The sequence below is a fragment of the Leopardus geoffroyi genome, chromosome C3 (genome assembly GCF_018350155.1).
Source record: "Leopardus geoffroyi isolate Oge1 chromosome C3, O.geoffroyi_Oge1_pat1.0, whole genome shotgun sequence".
Lineage (NCBI taxonomy): Eukaryota > Metazoa > Chordata > Mammalia > Carnivora > Felidae > Leopardus > Leopardus geoffroyi.
The window spans coordinates 95,748,323-95,768,968 of record NC_059338.1 but is presented as its reverse complement, the minus strand read 5'-3'; the positions used below and the strand labels follow the sequence as shown (position 1 = coordinate 95,768,968).

Sequence of the window (20,646 nt, the reverse complement as noted above, 5' to 3'; positions counted from 1 at the left end):
TCTCTGAAGCAAATTCAGGCAGATACCATAGTAAAGTAATAGACAATGGTGCCTCTCAAAGCAAAGCCTGCCACACCACTTTTATTCCTCCAAAAATATCTCATGCTCAATACAAAGAAGATTCAAACATGAAATATAAAAAATATATTTAAATGTTTCAAATTGAGGAAAATAATTTATGAGGTAAAAATAGCAGCAACCAAAGAAAGGAACAATTTGGTGAGTTGAACAGTAACATAGAGGTGCAAAGCTTTCAAAATGCATGGGATTTTATTTATTTATTTTTTTAATTTTTTTTTTTCAACGTTTATTCATTTTTGGAACAGAGAGAGACAGAGCATGAACGGGGGAGGGGCAGAGAGAGAGGGAGACACAGAATCGGAAACAGGCTCCAGGCTCTGAGCCATCAGCCCAGAGCCCGACACGGGGCTCGAACTCACAGATGGTGAGATCGTGACCTGGCTGAAGTCGGACGCTTAACCGACTGCGCCACCCAGGCGCCCCTAAATGCATGGGATTTTAAATATGTGCTCCTACTTTTACAATGTAACTATAAGAGATATGTAGACACAAGAGAAACTAAAAGCAATGAGGAAATTATAGTTGGAAGAAATTGTCTGTTTTATGATCTGAAATACGACGTCAATAGAGGTAGTAAGACGTTGCACAGAGGCTGTTTCAGAAGCAAAGTTCAAAGATGTCTTGAATCCCCAATGTTTCATACCTCAAAAAAATAGATCATAAATTGGGGTGCCTGGGTGGCTCAGTTGGTTAAGTGTCTGACTTCAGCTCAGGTCATGATCTCACTGTTTGTGAGTTTGAACCCCGCGTTGGGCTCTGTGCTGACAGCTCAGAGCCTGGAGCCTGCTTTAGATTCTGTGTCTCCCTCTCTATCTGCCCCTCCCTCACTCATGCTCTCTCTGTCTGTCAAAAATAAACATTAAAAAATGTTAAAAAAAAAAATAGGTCGTAAAGGTAGGAGTTTATGAATCAATTAAGGTAACACATCTTGAAGAAGTGTAAATATCTAAGAGAAATCGTTATAACACAATTGGTAGCCTATTTTTTTCTTTTATAAAAGTAAGAAACCTGAAACAATGTGCCCATACATTTTGATATAAGTAATGCTTCAAGAGAAATTTCAAATTTTAAAACAAATTAAAAAGACAAGCAAAAGAAAATCAAAACTCTAACAAAGGTCAAGTTAAATGGCACAAAATCAAATGGCAAATTAGAAATCTTACTGGAAAATGAAAGCCTAACATATTATAGCAAAAGATTTTACGAGGCAGAGAAAATGCATGAATAAAATGAAGTAATAAGAAAAAATATGTAAAATATCTTAAATGTTAGAAAATAGTAAGTCAGTTAATATTTTGTTGTATTTCAGTATTATTTAAAGCAACCAACATTTATTATGCCTCTACCTTTAGAGCACTGTGCAAGATTCCATGGGGATGTAACATTGCCAGGTACACAGCCATTGACCTCTCATATTTCTCTGTTACATGAGGGAGATAGAATATGCATAAATTGATTACGTGGCAGGTTGTGGGAGGAACTATAATTATGATGTATATTTAAGGTTATAATTTTATATATTTAAATTATAAGGTCATAATTTTTATATTTTACCTTATAATTTAAAGTTGATGTGAGGAAAGAAGAGTTTATTTGAACTAAACAGCATCCAGAGAAATGTATCTGAGGAGAGGTAACATTTAAATAAGTTGAAGAGGTAGGGGGATATATTTTAAGCTGGGGAGCAGGTTTGTTTTCTTTAAAACAAAAGAATGAAAAATCCACTCCAGAAACAGCATATATTATTTTAAGAAAACAAAATACACATGCCTACCAAAAAACAAACAAAAAAACCCTCCTAAATGCCAAACTATGGTCACCTATGTGGATAAAGAATATTAAGTTCTGTTAGAATGTTAAGTGTAAATTGATTGAATTGTTTTATTCTGAATCACTGGCCTCTCCACATGCTCCTCATACTTTTGAACCACTAAAACGTCTCTAAGATCATATAGGAATCAATTTCCTCTACATACTAGGCCAACCTCAACAGCTTGTTATCAGATTTAGATTTGGTTCAAGAGCAGTATCAAGAAATCAAGCAGAAGTGAAGTATATCAGTGGTCAAAGAAGAATGGCAATAATTTGTGTTAGAATTTCATTGTTTAGTATAGTTGGAGCTTTCCAATAGGGGGTATGCTTTCTTGAAAAATTTGACCAGGAACAACCATTTTGAGAATTGTAGAGAAATACATTAGCACCAGAGCTCTTGCATCTGCTAGATATTTGGAGCCATCTTAACAAATATTGGATTGGTCAGGGAGGCAAAATAGAATTTCTCTTTTTAAAAAGTAGACTAAACTGGGGTGCATGGATGGCTCAGTTGGTTAAGCGTCTGACTTCAGCTCAGGTTATGATCTCACAGTTTGTGAGTTCAATCCCTGCTTTGGGCTCTGTGCTGACACCTCAGAGCCTGGAGCCTGTTTTTGTTTCTGTGTCTCCCTCTCTCTCTGTCCCTCCCCTGCTTGTGTGCTCGCTCTCTCTCTCTCTCTCTCTCTCAAAAATAAACATTGAAAAAATTAAAATAAATAAAAAGTAGACAATGATGAAAATCCGTTCTACATGCACACTCACACACACACAGAATCCAAGCTTGTCATCCATTTACTTTCAAATAAATACTACAATAGTCATTGTTGTTGCAATAGCCATTATATGTAACAATGTATACTTCATAGAGTGTTTACTCACACTGATCAATTTGGTGTCAAGATTATATGAAGTTTACAGAGAATGTAAGAGGTAAAGAAATTGAGCCTAAAGGAAACATAGCACCAAAAGTCACCTGACCAGTAAGCATGTAGCTGGGATTAGAATCCACCTTCTATTCTATCAAATTAGAGACTGAGAATTATAATAAGTGTTTCCAAACTTCATTTACTCCCCAATATATTGAGCATTACTTGAAAATATGTTCTGAAAGTACCTCATAATGAACAGTTCTTTCTGATAGCAAGGGTAATTTATCAGGGCTCAGTACATTTCTTGGATTCTTACTGTAATGATAATGGAGAGAGTGATATTGATATTTTGAGGTTAGGAACTTCAATGCACATTGTTCAAGTAAAAGAAACAATTATATATTCAAAAGTAAAAGTAGCAAAGGTGACTCATACTTTTATATACTGAATAGCTATACGGTTTTTTTAAATAAATTATGTTATTTCCTAGGTATCTGTAGCCACCATTAACAGAGTGAGAAACATGAAGTATATAACAGCTGAAAGATTTGGGCAATATAGATTGATTTTTCTGAGTACAGATTGGACCTAAACTAAATTAATGAATTCAATTAACTATAATCCAATTCAAGTCCCCAAATGTTTATTGAGTGCTACTCTGTTTATAAGGAACTAAGTTAGGTATGGAGATTCTGTGGTAGGTAATTTAAGATTTTTTGAAGTATTCTTTTTAATACAATGTGTCATGATTTAAAGAAACATGATTTATTTCTTTTACATTTTAATAAATAAGTTCACAAAGTTTTCCATGAGGTCTGAGTTACTGAATATAAAGAATAAAAGTAAATGTGAAATGAGACCTTAAACACACATTACAGTTAAGATTCCCTTCTATTTTAATTTGTAAAAAGAAAAGCAAAAACAAAACAAAACAAAACAAAAAACCCCAATTATCGAGGAACATTAAATACAATACCTAACTATGGTATCATAACACCTAAGTTTTTTCCACAATACATATTTTTTCCATTCTAACAACAAACTATAACTTAATAAAGGATTCAACAAAGCATGTCCAAATGCTAACATGAGCACTGTCCCTCCGGCAACATAACCAACCTGACCTTTCTAAATTGTTACCCCTGACTTCTCCTGTTTCTGTTGCCTTCCCTTCATCTTGAAGCATGTAAAATAAACTGTTCTATGTTCAGAAGTAGTCACTCCAGAAAAGAAATAACCTTATCCATGTGAAAGAATTCAGAATTCATCTCAATCTCAGAATTTTTTCTTATCCTCAAAGTTGATGAAATCCTGTTTGGTGTGATGAAAAGAGCAGGCAGGGTTTGGAGTGGAGCGGTCAGGGTTTGGACCCGATTTTTCTCCACAAGTGAGCTAATTTCCTCTTCCTAAGTTGTTTCCTCAAATTTAAAAAGGAGCTAAGTCTATCAAACACTCCAAATAGAGATGCTTAAATGAGAGGCACTCACAGTCTACAGTAGTGGACCAGGAACTTCAGTTTCTTTTCCTGCCATGAAGATGAGAAAGGAAGTGAAGAATCAGATAAAATAGAAACACCTAGGAACACCTGGGTGGCTCTGTCAGTTAAGCATCCAACTCTTGATCTCGGCTCAGGTCATGATCTCACGGTTCATGAGTTTGAGCCCCACGTTGGGCTCTGTGCTGACAGCTCAGAGCTTGGAGCCTGCTTGGGACTCTCTCACTATTCCTCTCTCTCTGCCCCTCCCCACCACTCTCTCTCAAAATAAATAAACTTAAAAAAAAAAGACTACAAACTTTACTTAAAAAAATAGAAACACCTAATGACTTACCTTACAGAGGGAAGTGTTTTCACATGTAAAACGGACTATTATAAAAATTGAAATGAAGTACAGAAGAAAGAATTCATAAATTGTGAATATTTTTGCTTAAAGATATAATTACTAAAAATGCATATACTTCTTATTTTACCCTGCGTTTATCCACACTATTAACACAATTTTGTTCATTGTGTTTAATTTGGGGTTTAGAGAATACTTGAAGTGTGTGTAATGGTTGCATCTTTGAACCAAACACCCTTCTCAGTACTAGCTGAATTAGCAGATACTTGTTTCAAACTCTGATCTCAACTAACTGTACCCATTTTCATAGTTATCATGAAGGTTTGGTATATATCTTATAGGTGGCTTCTCAGATTTTCTTGTGTACTGACAATAAACAAGCCAGCATGAAAACCTCCCCCTTGCATCTTGAACAAACAGTCCATGTTATGACACAGTTGTTATATGTAAATTATCATTAATACTTTGAAAGAAAAAAAGAGTTGGAACTTAAGAAGGAAAAACAAAATGAATAGAAAGGCAGTGCAGGGTCCTTTGTATAATAAAGCTTTGTGAAATCTAAAAGGACTGCTTTCTTCTTTGTTATATCAAAGAAAGGAAGGAGCTTAGATGTGGGTTTTGAGGTGTTGGTGGAACCAGATCAGCATATCCTGCAAATTAACTCCCATGCATTAGTATGGGATCTTAATAAATGAAGCTAATGCTATGTATTGTGGAGAGTGTTAGAAATTCAATGGGGTTCACATTATTCCCTCTTTTAGTTGTACCAAGTTAAATAAAACAATTCACGTTACCCAAAGCTGTTTTATCTCAAGCTTCTAGATTTACTTTTTTCGCTGAAGTAATCTAAGCAAGCACAGTAGATAGCAATTTGCATACTTAATGGAAATGCTTGGTTTTGATCTTTCATTAATAGTCAACGTTTTGAAGCATAGAAATAGAAAAAACCCTTTATATGTGTTGTATTAATAAACATGAAATCTGGTTTCATACACATTGAATCTTCATTAGATCACAAAAAAAGTGAGGTTTCTGGAATGTGAAAATGGAGAGGGAGATGGCAATCACGAATCACGAAGCACAATGTTTGTGCAAACGTTATAATAATATGACTCATCAAAGTTTGAATTCGGGGGGGTGGTGAGGAAAATGTAAAATACAAGATCAAATTTAGAGAATGTTCTAACCTTGTAAAGATAGATCATTCTACTTAACTCCTATGTAGCAAAATTGGTATTTTCCAATGCCAGTATTTCTTACTAAACTATCAATACATCCTTCTATTGCTCTTTAAATCACAAATTAAAAACAAAGCAATGCAAAAAACAATCTACTTACATAGGTCTCCAATAAAGACAAAAAATAAGAAATAGAAAGCTATGATAGAATCTGTTATATTTATATGTAATTATTTGTTTTTCCCTTTGCATGTGTTGACCTTGGCTCAAGGCTTATTTTTGTGCATCACTAAATGAAGGGGCAGAGATTTGAATTTAGATTTGAAAAGCATCGAGGCACCTGAGTGGCTCAGTTCTCAGTCCTTTAAGTGTCCGACTTCAGCTCAGGTCATGATCTCATGGTTCTTGAGTTCAATCCCCACATTGGCCTCTGTGCTGACAGTTCAGAGCCTGGAGCCTGGAGCCTGCTTTAGATTCTGTGTCTCCTTCTCTCTCTGCCCCTCCCCCACTCGTTCGCTCTCTCTCCCTCTCTCACTGTCTCAAAAATAAATAAAACATAATTTTTTTTTTTTTTAATTTGAAAGATTTAACAAGCCAGTAAGGAGTTCTGAGGCAGGAACTAACAGGGAAAAAATGGGTAAGAACAATTTGCTGATCACAAAATCTCTCTACAAATACTGTTATAGAAAAACGTGAGATCTTCATTGATACTGGATAAACTAGTTAATATCAGTTGACTGAACAGATAGGAGTCAATAAACATTTTAAATTGAAATTTACAAGGCAAAATTACATTAGATCACAGAATGGGAAGTTTCCATTGGGAAGTTTCAATGTGTGTAGGATGTTAATACTCACCTGTGATAGGATAAAGATTTAATATATAGGATAAATAAATAAAGGTGGTATGAACTATATTGATATTTTATGATAAGAGAATTCCATTGAAGAGCTAAACAATCTTACAATAACTAGATTGTTTAGCTATTATGTTCACAGGAAACCTACTTCAACATAAAGAGTGTCTTGTTTTAGGGTAGTGACTGGATCTTCATCTCTGTATCCTAAACATATTGACACATATTGGCCCTCAATAAATGATTGATCGGTGAAGGAATGTATTACTGAGTCCCGGAACTGATAAATGCACTACTGATTATTTCTGTGAATATGAAATCTACTGACCTCAGTCTCTTTCACAACCCCTAAATTAAACTGTGTCAAGGCTAGAGTATTTAATTCAAAATAATACTGTTCTAACAAAAGGCTTACTAAACCAAACTGAACTTTAGACCAAAGAAAATGATGCAAACATTTCGGGTAATATTTACGTGAAAGAGCACAAGATATAACCTAATATGTCTAACATCTTCCAATGGCTTTCGAGGCCTCTGAGAATTTTGCTTTTGAAGGAATTACATAATTAGAATATAGTTTTTCTAAAATAGGGAGATTTCAATAATCTATGCAAGAACAGATAAGTAGTAATCATGAACATATTGAAAAATGGTTAATTTCTAAGGACTTGCATATTGGCAATATTTAAAAATTAAGTTCAAAATGTCACTTCTGATTTTCATCTATTAATATATTAATGAACACTGCCAAACTAACATAGGTATTAAAGATTTCCTGGAACGTTGCTAGAAAATTGATTTTAAGGGGCGCCTGGGTGGCGCAGTCGGTTAAGCGTCCGACTTCAGCCAGGTCACGATCTCGCGGTCCGTGAGTTCGAGCCCCGCGTCAGGCTCTGGGCTGAGGGCTCAGAGCCTGGAGCCTGTTTCCGATTCTGTGTCTCCCTCTCTCTCTGCCCCTCCCCCGTTCATGCTCTGTCTCTCTCTGTCCCAAAAATAAATAAAAACGTGGAAAAAAAAAATTAAAAAAAAAAAAAAAAGAAAATTGATTTTAAGAGTTTCTCCTTGACCTCCTCTGGAAAGATTTAACAGATAAAAGAGCAATCAAGTACTAGTTGGATTTATAGATGAAAGTTTTTCTTTGAAAGCCATGAAGAAACCATTGGACATGAACTCAATACAGGCAGCCATAAGCCTGTCAACATTTCTGTTGCAAACTTTATTTAAGAGGGTTTATCATCTCCATCATCTTAGAAACTATGAAGCTGTAAGTTGGCACACAAATTAGCAGCATGGATGCAAATTTGTTTACACAAAACATTTGAATCAGTTCAGCTGTTTTGATTTAGACATCAGCCAAAAAACCTTAACTCGGAGTTTCTCCATATATGTGAACGCTGAGTAAATATTTTGTCTAGACTATATAGTTCAGTCAGTTGGAGCACGGAGCCAATAAATCCAAGGTAGCACGTTTCATCTCCAAGAGATTTAATTGTATTTATTCTGCCTCATCTCCTAACTTTGATCCGTTATCTTGCAAATGCAGCTTTTAGCAACACAGAGTTCAATATTAGAACATGCAGTTAGATCAGCATAAATACATTACAAACATTTGGGGGAAAATTCAAATTACACCTCCAATAACAGATTCGAAAGAGTCATTCCTATAAATCTACTTTGTATATTAAAACTAAAGTCATTTCTAAAACTTACAAATTACCTGAAGTTGAAGTCTTGTAACAGTATCTTACTATGTTTTAGTAGAATAGCAACAGCCTAGATTCATATTCACTTCTCTATATTAACACACTCATGATAAATTACAACTTAAAAGTATATGTTTAAATTACTGACTGGTTGGTAGATCTCAGGTGCCCATTATGGTATTGTAAGAGGAAATGAAATTAACGTTTTTTTTTTCTACAGGTTTCTTTGAAATCAGACAGTACTCATAGTGTAAATAAGCAAACAAAAAGTAAAAGATATGTCCCTCTAGAAAGCTAATATTTGAGAAGTTAGAATAATATAAAACAATAAAACAGAGCTGATAATTTTATTAAGTAACTGTGAAAGGGAAACAAGTGGCTAATGGGAATGTGAACAAGCCCAAGAAAAGGAATTTTAATTATCAGTTTCCCCTTCCCATCACCAGGATCAAGAAAAAAAATATGTCAGTTTGTAACTTAAAATTTCAATAAGCTGAAGTGAATTATTATAATGTAATCAATTTTAAAATGGAGAAATTGGTTGTTAATCAATTTCCAACATTAAATAAAATTTGGGAATGCATAATTTTAGGCAAGAGAGTAGGAGACGCATTTTAGGTGTACTTTTATCCCTGACTTTTGCCAACTTTGGAGAAATCTACATCTAGCTGTTGTAAGATACAAAATTATTTTAAATAAGGATGTTCCATTAAAAGGTATCCAATGTAATAAGCTTACTCTATGAATAATCCATATGAAGGTATTTTTAAGATACCTGAGCTTTAAAAGTAAAAACTGGGTTTAAAATGAGGTCTCTAAAAGTATATCCACAAAGAAAATTTTAATAATGCAAGTAAGAAAAAGGCTAGTTTATATTGGAAGAGTCAAAGTTCACAAAGGACAAAAGTATTTTTGTTACGTATAAAAATAAATTTTATCACCTTCACAAAAAAAGGTAACATTAATTTTGAGTACTTGAGTATAGTTTACTACATACATAGGTGTATTTTTTTCTTTTGTAGATGATGGTTTATATTTCAGTGCCCGTATTTAATTTCTACGTTAATCTTTAAATGGAATGCTGTTTCTCACCAATATTATTTCATTTAGGTCTCTGTCTCTCTCTACATGATTACTTCAGGAAGTACTGCTTAGATCTGGTCATGATTTTGGTTAGAGAGTGGTCTTTCCTCTCAGGGATATTTATTCCCATAAACCAATTAGGATTATGTGAAGAGAAACACGTACGGGACAGGGAATTTATTTATTCATTCATTCATTCATTCATTCATTTATTCATTCATTTAGAGAAAGAGAGAGAGAGACCACATGAGCACGTGCAATTAGGGAGGGGCAGAGAGAGAGAGAGATTGACAGAGAGAGAGAGAGAGAGGAGAGAGAGAGAGAACCCCAAGCAGGCTCCACGCAGTCAGCATAGAGCCTGAAGCCTGGCTCAATTTCACCATCTGGAGATCACGACCTGAGCTGATATCATGAGGTGGGTGCTTAACCGCCTGAGCCACCAGGAGCCCCTGATAGGGAATTTAAAGACTGTTTTATACACTCTAAATCTTGGCAAGTCACTTCATTGCTCTGACCTGTCTCTTCTTTATGTAGCTATGCTCGTACATTTAGTTAGGATGTAATGATGGAATGAAGTAGACTATGTGGATAGAGCTTAGATATGATTTTTTAAAGTGTATTCCTTTGCCCTGACAAATAAATCTGATGCACATTCCCTATTAGACACTAGACTAGATACAAGAACTTTCACATCATTAAAATTCTATAGAACTGAATGGAAGATTAAGGTACCAAATGGAACAAATTTATTTGCCATGGTTTACAATACAATTCGTAAACAATTTTACATCCAAATATTATTTGTGAAGTTCACAAAATCATCTACATTCATAAATTTTATGTTTTATTCAAGAGTATTGGGTTAGGATCCAAGGATTATAAATTTTGGTTCTGTGTGTGTGTGTGTGTGTGTGTGTGTGTGTTTAATGCACCAAATAGTTTTACATCTATCTTATAGTGACATACTTGTGTATTATTGTGCATTTACTTCACTTACTATTGCTTATAAAACTAAAAGTATCTTTCACATCTGTCATACAGGATCATTAAAAGAATAATTTTAGGCAACTTAAGGAAAAAATGTTGAAGATTTTAATACAGAATTTATGCATTACGTAACTGTGAGATTATATAGGTTTACATACCTAGTATGTATGTATATACTGAATATTAATTTTAGCCTTTCTTTTAAATTAAATTCTCAAAGTCTCGGGTTTTTCCTAAGAATGAAGTTTAATTAGTAAGCTAGTCACTTATAGTTTCAACTTTTAATACGTTGATGAGTTTCTGAATGCCTTCTCATTTCAGATTTCACTCAACAACTAGCTAACCTTATGCTCATGGAAAGTCATTGTACATCTCTGGCTTCAGGAAATGTTGATAATTTGTAGATGGAGATAATAATCTGTACATAGGAGATAACAGCCATCTAGCAAGATGCTTTTTAGAATTCAAAGCAGGAAAATGAGGTAGAGAACCACTGTTTAAAATGTAAACAATATACTTTAACAGAGATTTCTACATTAAAAAAAAAAAGATAAAACAAAGAATGCTATCTTGGTAATATTTCCCCAAACATAACAGTGTCTTATGTCCTGTCTCTATAGGAAGCACCTATCAGCATTACGAGTCAATCTGATGGATTTAGTTTAGTGGAAAAGTATAGCATAGTCCTAGATTTTTGAGATTTATTAAATCCATTTCTGCAGAATTTTTCCATTTATAAATGTCCTTTCAAAGTGGTATCCAACCGTATTTTAAAACCTGTCATAGTTAAAAAAAACTTTATCATTAAAACTATATAATCATAAATACTCCTTTAAAATCTGCTAATGTAACACAAAGGAAGTTATAACTTTGAACATTCAAAACTTGTTTTTTAAGAGAATCACTCATTACTTTTTGTATATTTCAGTCACTTTCTGAACATTTAAACACCTCAAATTTAGTAGTATTCATTATTTTGGAAAATTTACTCATATCTTAGAAAGAGTTTAAATATTTCATATATCACTAAAATTGAAGATAATCTCTAACATTATCAATTGTTCTTATACTATTAATATTTCTCAAGTGTACTATTATTTATATGGTACTGTTTTGAATGACACCATTGTCTTAAATAGATCACCTGAGAGAAATCTGTGATGTAAGTGCAGATGAGAGGGACTGCATAAATTTTATGTTAATATGGCTTAAACATAATTAAAATATGAGAATAAATTCAGAACAGATTTTCTAGATTGAAAAGCTTATAAATAAGAAGTTGTGTCTAGATTATAAGAAATAAATAAGAATTTAATTTTAAATACTCTTGCTTAAAGTTCTTTATGAGACATAAAAAATACTCAATACACTGATTTTATTTTTATAGACTTGTAAGATTTGTGTAGATTTTATTGAAGATATGACTAGTTATTTCTCTGATGTACATATTATATCAGCCTCAGAAAATATTTTCATTCAAAAATTGTTTCGTTTTTTCGCCTGCAAAACAAGTGGTTAACAATTTCTAAAAAATATAACAAAACATATATATGTATATATATTATATAATCACTAATATTTTATATGGTACTGATTGATACATGGTATATAAATATTAACCTTTGTGATCGTCTCCATTGATGTCATCTAAGCAAACTGTGTTAAAACTGAGAAGATATAGTAGAAAGAGAGTTGAACATGAACTTGAATGCCAGATGATCTTGTCTCAGTTCTAGAGCTAATGAACTTTCTTACCTAGTAAAAATCACTTACCCTTTTTAGGCATGTGCATTTCCTGGATAAAATAAGAGCAGTTAACTAGTTACATTTAAGAACTTGCCCAGCCCTGTAAAATATCACAATTTGTGACAAGATGAATCATCAAGTTCAGTAGGTATTATTAATCAATTGATATTAAATTAAAGTTCCTATGTAGGGAATGGGATTAGCCCAGAAACAGGGGTAACTTTTTTAAGGTATGGGTCTGCCCCTGTTACATGGTGCTAGGTCCTGAAGTAACTGTGTTAAGTATGATAAGCAGAAGTTTCAAAGTATTTCTCCAATGTATAATAGACTGGGAATATGGCCAAAGTGAAATAATAGCTAGTAAGAAGATGCCACATTTTTTAATTTACTGCTATGTACAAGTTAGGGCTACAAGTTAGGGTTGAAGTATGAGGGAATTCACACTGGCTTTGCACATGAATGTGCGTTTGAATAATACTAATGATAGCTACCAGTGTCAGATACCATATATGTTAAATATATAATCTCCCTTTCCGTATAGACCTGCTGATATGGTACAAACTCCTTTGGGTGTGTGTGTGTGTGTGTGTGTGTGTGTGTGTGTGTGTGTGTGTGCATGTGCGTGTGTAGATAATGGAACTGGGTTTAGGAAAGTTGAGTTGCTAGTGCAAACATAACTGCTTGGCAAAATTATTATTTGACTTTAGGTCTCATAGCTCAAGAACTCTTGCTCTTTATTGTAGTGGGTCTCAAACCATAGAGCACATCAGAATTATCTGGATGACTTATTAAAAACACTAATGTCTGTGCCCACCTACCAGGGTATGTGTCTCAGGGCCTAGGGTGGGCACCTGAGAATTCATATTCCTAACAAGTTTTCAGAGAATGCTGATGTTATTTGTTCAGGAACACTTTGAAAATCACTGCAGTGCAAGTATTTAAAAACTGATAGAATAACATTGTGATATCTAATACCACGTGATTAACACTGATATAATTCAACTATAAGTTGTATGACTCTAATGTTGTAGACTTTTTTTAGAGGAGATTTCAGATAGGGTTGTTGTCAATAGGCCATGATTATATAGAAAATATTACTCCTTGGAAGCTTCAACCAGCACCAAGCAATAGCTTAGCAAAGGACTTGATGGCATGAAATACGTTTGATGGCTACAAGATTGGAAGTTTGAGAGACCAAAGGATGACCATCAGCCGTGAGACCCCTGTATACTGGAAGGTATTCAACAAATTGATTTTTCTCAGTGACATTTGTAGAAGTGATATTCCTGATGAGAATGAGAGCCTTATAAGAGGCCCAGTTCTGAGAAAATCTTGTAGACATGAAAATTGATCTCTTTGGAAAATAACATGCATCACCCACCTGTTCACTCTAAGAGAAAAGATGAATTTGGTAACAGTTGTGTCTGTCCTAACATCCTTAATAGACCCCATCCAGAATTCAAATCAGAACTGCCACTGTGTCCATAAACTACACTGTCCTATGAGTAAAGGTAAGAGAAGAAAGAGGTACAAAGGGAATTTATGTTTAAATGGATCTATAGACAAAATGGCCTCAAGTTTTATGTGTATCTCACACATTTTCTTAATCCTACACATTTTTTCTAATTTCTTTTACAATCGTTTTACTTCTAATCTTTCAAACACTGGACTTTAAAGTACAAAATGGCATATTTTCTCAAACAGTCATGTTGCCTAAAGTAATCTAAAGTAACAGGTTCCTTAGTAGACAACTTGTTGGGTGCCTTCCAGTAATTTTTCAAAGTGGACAAAACATTGAAGCCATTTCTGGAGACCCTGATATTAAGTAGAAGGAAGTCATTTTTTGGTACACAAGAAATAAGTCGGAGACCACTAAAGTTCAGTTTAGTATCTTTCAGGTATTTGTATTTGAGATCTTAGGCAAATACCTTGCATTGGAAGGTTCCCACATGGGTACAAAGACATTAGTAATTGCTCTACCTCTTCTATATCCCACTTGTGATTGAGTTTAACTACATTTAGAATCATGTATAGATGCCATTTGCTGTTGCTTTATTATTTCATGTTTCCTTAGATACTAAACTGTGTGTTCAAGGAAAAGACATGTATACCCCAGATTCTATTCCACTGTCCCACAAATAGTAAGGCTAATTAATATCATGAAGAGTAAGAACAACTCCTGCAACTAAGTCTATGCTCCTAGAGTACTTTATTGAGTAATTCCATGCCTTTATTCCTTGAAGGATCTCAAAGGAGCTGGCATTAAGTTTGCAAGGGGCTGAAACCTGCTCCTGAATTATTTCTGCTCACACACATTTCTTACACTGGCTTGATGCAGCCTTCCCCTCAGCCCCTCGCCAGTCCCCCAACACCGGAAGATTCCGGAAAACACGGTGCTGCAAAATGACCTTTCAGAACAATTTCTAGGAGGTAACTGTCCAGGGGGAAGTTCAGCTCAGAATTCTGGGAGCTGCTCAACCCTTTTCTGGGCGGCAAATTGGGTTGGCTTAGCAAGTAGGTGGTGTCAAGCCTCCCCAAAGGCGACGTGTTCATGGGGAAGGGAATTCGCCTGATGCCTGAGCCCATCTTTCTTCAGTCGTCCTGCTTCATTGTTATTCTGCAATGTGCTGCAACCCCCTTGCGCCTCCAGCTTTTAGCCCTGAGCTGGCCATTCCAGCGGTGCTGGGAGAGGACCACACGGCGACTTGGATGACCCCATGCTGTTTCATTTCTGCCTTTTCCCCTAGGTTCCAACTAAACCCTTGTGCCTCCTGAACCCTGAACAGGACTATCTCCTGTTTCCCTCCCCCCCCCCCCCCCCCCCCAGCCAGAGAGCTGGGGTGGGGATGAAGGGATCTTAAAAGGGCAGCAGGCCGTTTACTTGCTCTCAGAGTGAGTTTTCCGAACTCCCTAGGCGCCTGTCACTGGAGAATTTGAGTGAGGGGAGCGATGCGGTCAGCTTGGGGAAAGGGAGTTTTCTCGGTGCCCCCACCGGAGAGCGCGACAGCGGTGTCCAGAGCACCACCATCTAGAGTTCGGAGAATATAAACGCACTGTTACCTGCCACGCATTTCCGCCTCGGACACCCACACCCACGCGCCCACACGCTCCCGAGGCTTCCCGAAGGCCCGTTGGTGTCAATCCAGGTGGATCTCCTCCTCCCAACAATACACACGCACGCACCAAGGCCAAGTGAGGCGCTCAGTTTCAACCTCTGATGGTTCTTTGAAATTTCATGGAGTCTGCCCTTCTAGAAGAAATTAAGTATTCCCAAAGAACAAGACTGAAGGATACCCGGTCAAACTGCAGCGGGACCCCTAACTCGAACACAAAATATTACCTCCCAGCACATGACTCAAACGTGCCAAACTAAAGGGAAGGGTTTTGATGGCTGCGATGGAGGGGTGGGGTGGTTGTTTGCTGTTATTATTGTTCGGTGAGGTCTTTAACTCATTCCACCCCCTTTTGAAAAGCCCCCTCAAGACAGGACATTTTCTGCCTGGTCTCACTATTGCCTTGAGGGTGAGGAGTGAGGGTATCGAGGCTATCAGTCCCCGAAGACACGCAAGGGTCTGAGACTTCCCTCGGGGCTCAGCCACCCTGGCTTCCGTGAAAGGTACTTCTGAGTTCGCTGAAGAGGGTGTGAAACCCGCTCTTCCAGAAGGAGCTCTGTGACGGGAGTAATATCTCCTTGGAATCCCAGAGCACGCAGAAACGTGGATCCTTCTCGAAGTCCGGGGCCTGCCAGAGGCCCTGGAAGTACGCCCTGACGCAGGGCGTGCAACGCAGCGCACTGGCTGGAGCCCACCTGTCGTCCGAGGTCAGTGCCTTCCGGTACCTTCGTACGGTTCCTGCACCTTTGCGTGGTACCTTTTGCTAGGGTTGCGTGATCCCCCGAGACGGAGCGTGGGAAAGTGGCCCCGAGTGTCTGCTTACGTGGGCGGGACGTTTCAGCACGACTAGGAGATTCACAGTTTCTATCTGAGTGAAACCTCAACAGACGCTGCAGCTGCAGCTGCAGGCTGCATTTCGGAAACCTCTGCCTGACTGCGCGCGAGCGTGCATGTGCGTGTGTGTGTTACAGCCTAAAATAGGCATGCATCGGGTCTAAGCAGCTCCCCACCCCAATTTAGTGTCCTCCGTCGGCCACCTTTTATTTGAGATCCTGACAGTGGAGATAAAATGGCCAGATAAGGCTGGCTGTCATTTCAACCCCATAGGAGCGGTTCAGGCCTACCACTGAAGGCCACTTTGTCTTCTGCTCTGAGGCGTTTCCTCCCACTGAGCCTCTTTGTCGCTGTTTGCAGGCAGAGGTGAGATACGAAGTGATGAAAAGTATGGGCAGAAGGTGGAATTCTTGTGGCATGAGCTTTTCGCGTGGAAAACCGCGCACCTCGGACTTCTGAACACTCCTGCTATCCTGGAATAGGACCTGCAAAGCCCTTAAAACGCCTCCCCGTTCTGAGCTTTCCCGTGGGCCTGAGCGTCCAGAAGAAACAGCGTGGAAAACAAACTGGGGCATAGACGTTGGGGGGAACATCATTTAAGCGATTTCAGGAATCACGGTTTGAGGAAAGCCTTTCACTGAAGTGAACTTAGAATAAAATAAGAAGAGGGGAAAGGGGAGGGTAAGCAACTGTTAAGATAGGCACCACCCGCCGCTAGGGAACAGGTCTAAAGCATACAGCCCATGGAAGTTTGTTTCTCAGAATTTGAGGACAGCGTTCCAAGTTGTAAAATATAGGGGAAATCTTCCGAGTGGCAGGTAAGTGGTAAAGAAGAATCTTATTACCATTAAATGTTATCTAAGTTCAAAAAAAAAAAAAATTGGTTTTGAACGGGACCAAAGCAGAGTGTGACACACTCCTTCTCAAATGCCCCTCAAACTGGAATATACTCAGTAGAGACCAGTGATCTCAGTCCAAAGTCCAGGAGCTGTGAGGAGAGGAGAGGGGTCCTGTTTCCAGTGCCATTTAAACCAAATTAACGCGCCCTTCCTTTCAGTGGCGCGTCTTATTCGGAAAATACGGTAGGTGCGGGCAGCCGGGCGGTAATTGCAGGCTGCGCGGTTCGGTGTTTGTCAGGCTGGCGTGCTCGCCCTGCTTCGGAGACTCCCTCCCCCCATCTGCCCCTCGAATGTGTTTTCGCTCAACAGGTATCACATGAAAACTCGCACTTAACCCCTGGTCATCTTCTAGCAAGAGCCACCCCAACATTTTTTCGTGCCTGGACCTGCTGCTGCCTCCCTGCGCCTCCCCCACGCGGAGCGCGCGTCTAGCAGTCAGCCCCAGGGCCATCCATGAACCACCGACTCCCTGTGGCAGACGAACTAAGCATAAATGTGAGGCTCCTCGCACGTCGAGCCGGCGACGGAAACGAACCCATTGTAAAAGCAACCCGAGACACGTTTTGTGCACTAGGCAGTGTAGTTACGCCGCTGAGGACAAGCGTTTTGCCTTAGAGCTACGCTGGAGGCTCCAGGAAAGGGGGGGGGGGGGAATCAAGCTTTAAGGAGCAGGTTGGGATTACAAGACAGTTGCTGCCACAGACGCCGGAGGCGACTTCCTGGCATTTAGGGATGTAAATTAAAATTCGAGACATGCCACCCGTGGTTGCTCCTAATAGAAGGAGAGGTAACCCCTCCAGCTCCCTCCACCCAAAACATGAATTATCATTTCCACTGAATGCAAATGGACTGCCTTCTGTGGGGGGACAGCCAGCTGCAAGCTGGACAATAAACTGTTTCATAGAGACGCGGCCCGATTGCGTTCAGAGAGGCACTCCTTTACAAAGGAAGAAGCGTCCAGTTTGTGTTGACAGCCGTGGTGCGCCTGGGCCAAAACACCCCCCACCCCCCACCCTCCACCCCCACCCACCCCTGACACACAAGACACCCGAGATTTGGAACTAGCTTCACTGAAAGCGACATCCATCGCATCTATTCGAGCTGCCATGAGTATGGGGAGGTGATTTTTCAAAAACGATGGCATGAGTCATAAACATCTCCTGAGTATTCTTTGCAGCAATTAATGGGCGGCAGGGTGCAGGAGAAGTTGTGGAACAGAACTGGGGATCTATTTTCTCCCCGAGGACAGCTTTGCTTCCAATGATTCCGACTGTCCCTTGCTTTCCTGCTTAGGAATACATTTTACATCCCACCCACCCCCTCCCCTTGTCTGTGCATGTGACACTCACTCTACCTGTCTGAACGCCGAGACTTGCTGGGGATTTTCTTTTTGGTCGTCAGCTAATGACTTTCCTCCTACCTTCATTCATCCCCAAAGGTGGATCCTTACACTTCGTGGCGTCTCAGACCCTTTTAAAGCCTCATTTTAAGCCAGTTCTCTACCACAGGACCCAGGGAAGCTCCCCTACCATTTATCAATGCACAAGAGCCCACGTAGTAATAATTCACATATGCATTCAGACATTTGTGTTAGTAGGGGGATGCTTGGAAGACCCCTGTGCCCTAATGCATTTAAGAGCACATTCCTGGTATGTCAGTAACTTTGCGCCCTGAAAGGGTTAAAAAGCGTTTGCACGAGTGTCTTTAATATAAATATTCTAGCCCAGGCATCAAACCCCACTGGTTTCAGTAGAAATCAAGGTAATCCTCACCACCAAGTAAAGTCTTGCAGAGGAATTCTGCCTGGATATCCACTAGTTAGAGGCTATACGAACCAACTCACGTATTCGTTTGAGCATACTGCAAGAATATTTATTGAGCACAAGCTCAATCACTGCATTGAACGCCAAATCTGGCAAGCAAAATGCATTTCCTATGGGGGGGGGGGAAGAGCTGTGAATCAACTCCTTCTTCAGTATTATTATCATTATTTTATCGGTGCAAATTGCAAAGTAAGCTACCAGCCTTTTTCCGGCGACAAGTCAGCTCACCAACATACAAAACAGGGGGGGACCCCCGAAAGCAGACCTACCTTTCACACAAGACACCGTCAATAAAAAGACGAGATTCCAAAACGTAAATCCACTTTTAATCCCCATTTTCTTCATCAGGATGAAGTCCAGGCGGCCACATTTAGCGCATCTTCTGGTGCCAGGCTCCCGGGGTTTGGATTCCTTTGCTCGGCTTTCCCCTTTGCGGATCCCTTTCATATTATTCGCGAGCTCCTAATTCCTGCTCCTCAGCCCGGCGCAGTGGAGTTGTTGCTGTTGTTGGTGCGCGGTCACAGCTCGGAGTGAATGGTGTTTCTGGGATACCACAGCAACCTTGACGAGGACTCAACCATCTCTCCAACGGGGGCACAAAGTCTCTGCTACTCTGGATTCTGTCTTTTCCTGTGCTTTTTTTTCCCCTCCACCAAAATCTACCTCAATTCTAGCTCGTTATAGCAACCACCAGAAACCACTAGTGAGCTGCTTCTTCAAGCCCAGCTCCGCTCTCTGACAAACTCCCCACAATATTTGAAATTAAGGGGCTTGGTTTCTTTTTCCCCCCGAATGGATCAATTCCGCCTGTAAAAGCAGCCCGAGAAATATGATGTTAGTGAGCTCCCCATTGCAGCTTGTGAATACAGAAACATGTTTGAGGAATATTTTAATCGGAGGATCTGTGTTGCTTTTGGGGAAACCATGCTGATAACGAATCGGGCTCCATCGATGCCCACGTCCTTATAATGGGACATGTGTTACTACTGTAGTTGCAGTATATTTCAGGCAGGCGTCTCGCATTTATTATCCCATGATTTAATTGAAAAAGAAGATCACGGAGAAGAATTTATTTGCACACATGCATTTACATATGCAAATGCCTACGTGTGAGCCCGTAATCAGGTTTCTATGGTTCGGTAAACCGATTTCATCCGTGACTAGGGCGGGGGTGAGGTGGAGAGGGAGCCAGTCATTTCCCCAAATAGTTCGCCCTTTCATCCTCCCCAGCCGCTTTTGGGCTAATGTGTGCTGCAGTTAAACTACTTTATCTGTGGTGGTTATCTGGAACAGACTCATTTGTCTTAATTCTGAATCAGTCCCAAATATGTAAATGGAAGGTTTCTTTCAAAACGCACAACGTATGTATCTATACATCTGGACGTGGAAGCTCCACACGCCATTCAAGGGTTAACACTGCACAAGGAAAGAGTTCTTGCGCCATCTACTGGCCATCGCTCAGGTACCGGCTCCCTTTTTCCATCTATAGGGGATCCTGTTTGCTTCTTCCCAGGGTGTAGGGGAGCTGTGTCCTGAGACCAGCGCGTTTTGCCTCCTGTGTGCCGATTTCTTAGTCTTTTTTGTCTGATCCTGGCCCAGATCTAACAAACCGCAAGTTCCTTAGACTAGGTGCCGGACTGGTAATCTGACTTTTCTGGAATCTGATCCCATCTCAGGAGGGGGGTAGGGCTGCCGCACTGGTTCTGGAATAGATATTTGCAGCGGTTCCTGGCTCCATTTGCTTGCTGAAGGCTATCAGGGGATCAGCACCTATCTGCAGGGCATTGTCAAGAGGACTGCCCAATTTGAGTTTGCATCCCTCC

General features: G+C 39.1%; 1 protein-coding gene across 6 annotated transcripts in view; it reads right to left on the bottom strand.

Annotated features, from left to right (window-relative positions):
• The window catches only part of CSMD3 (CUB and Sushi multiple domains 3), a 1,255,667-nt gene extending 1,236,029 nt beyond the window's left edge, over positions 1 to 19,638 (bottom strand). For all 6 annotated transcript variants that reach the window (XM_045453867.1, XM_045453870.1, XM_045453869.1 and 3 more), the window contains exon 1: positions 19,093 to 19,638. In XM_045453867.1, the coding sequence (XP_045309823.1) occupies positions 19,093 to 19,270 (178 nt within the window). In that variant the 5' untranslated portion in view covers positions 19,271 to 19,638. The remainder of the gene's footprint in view (positions 1 to 19,092) is intronic.
• Positions 19,639 to 20,646: the final 1,008 nt, after the last annotated feature.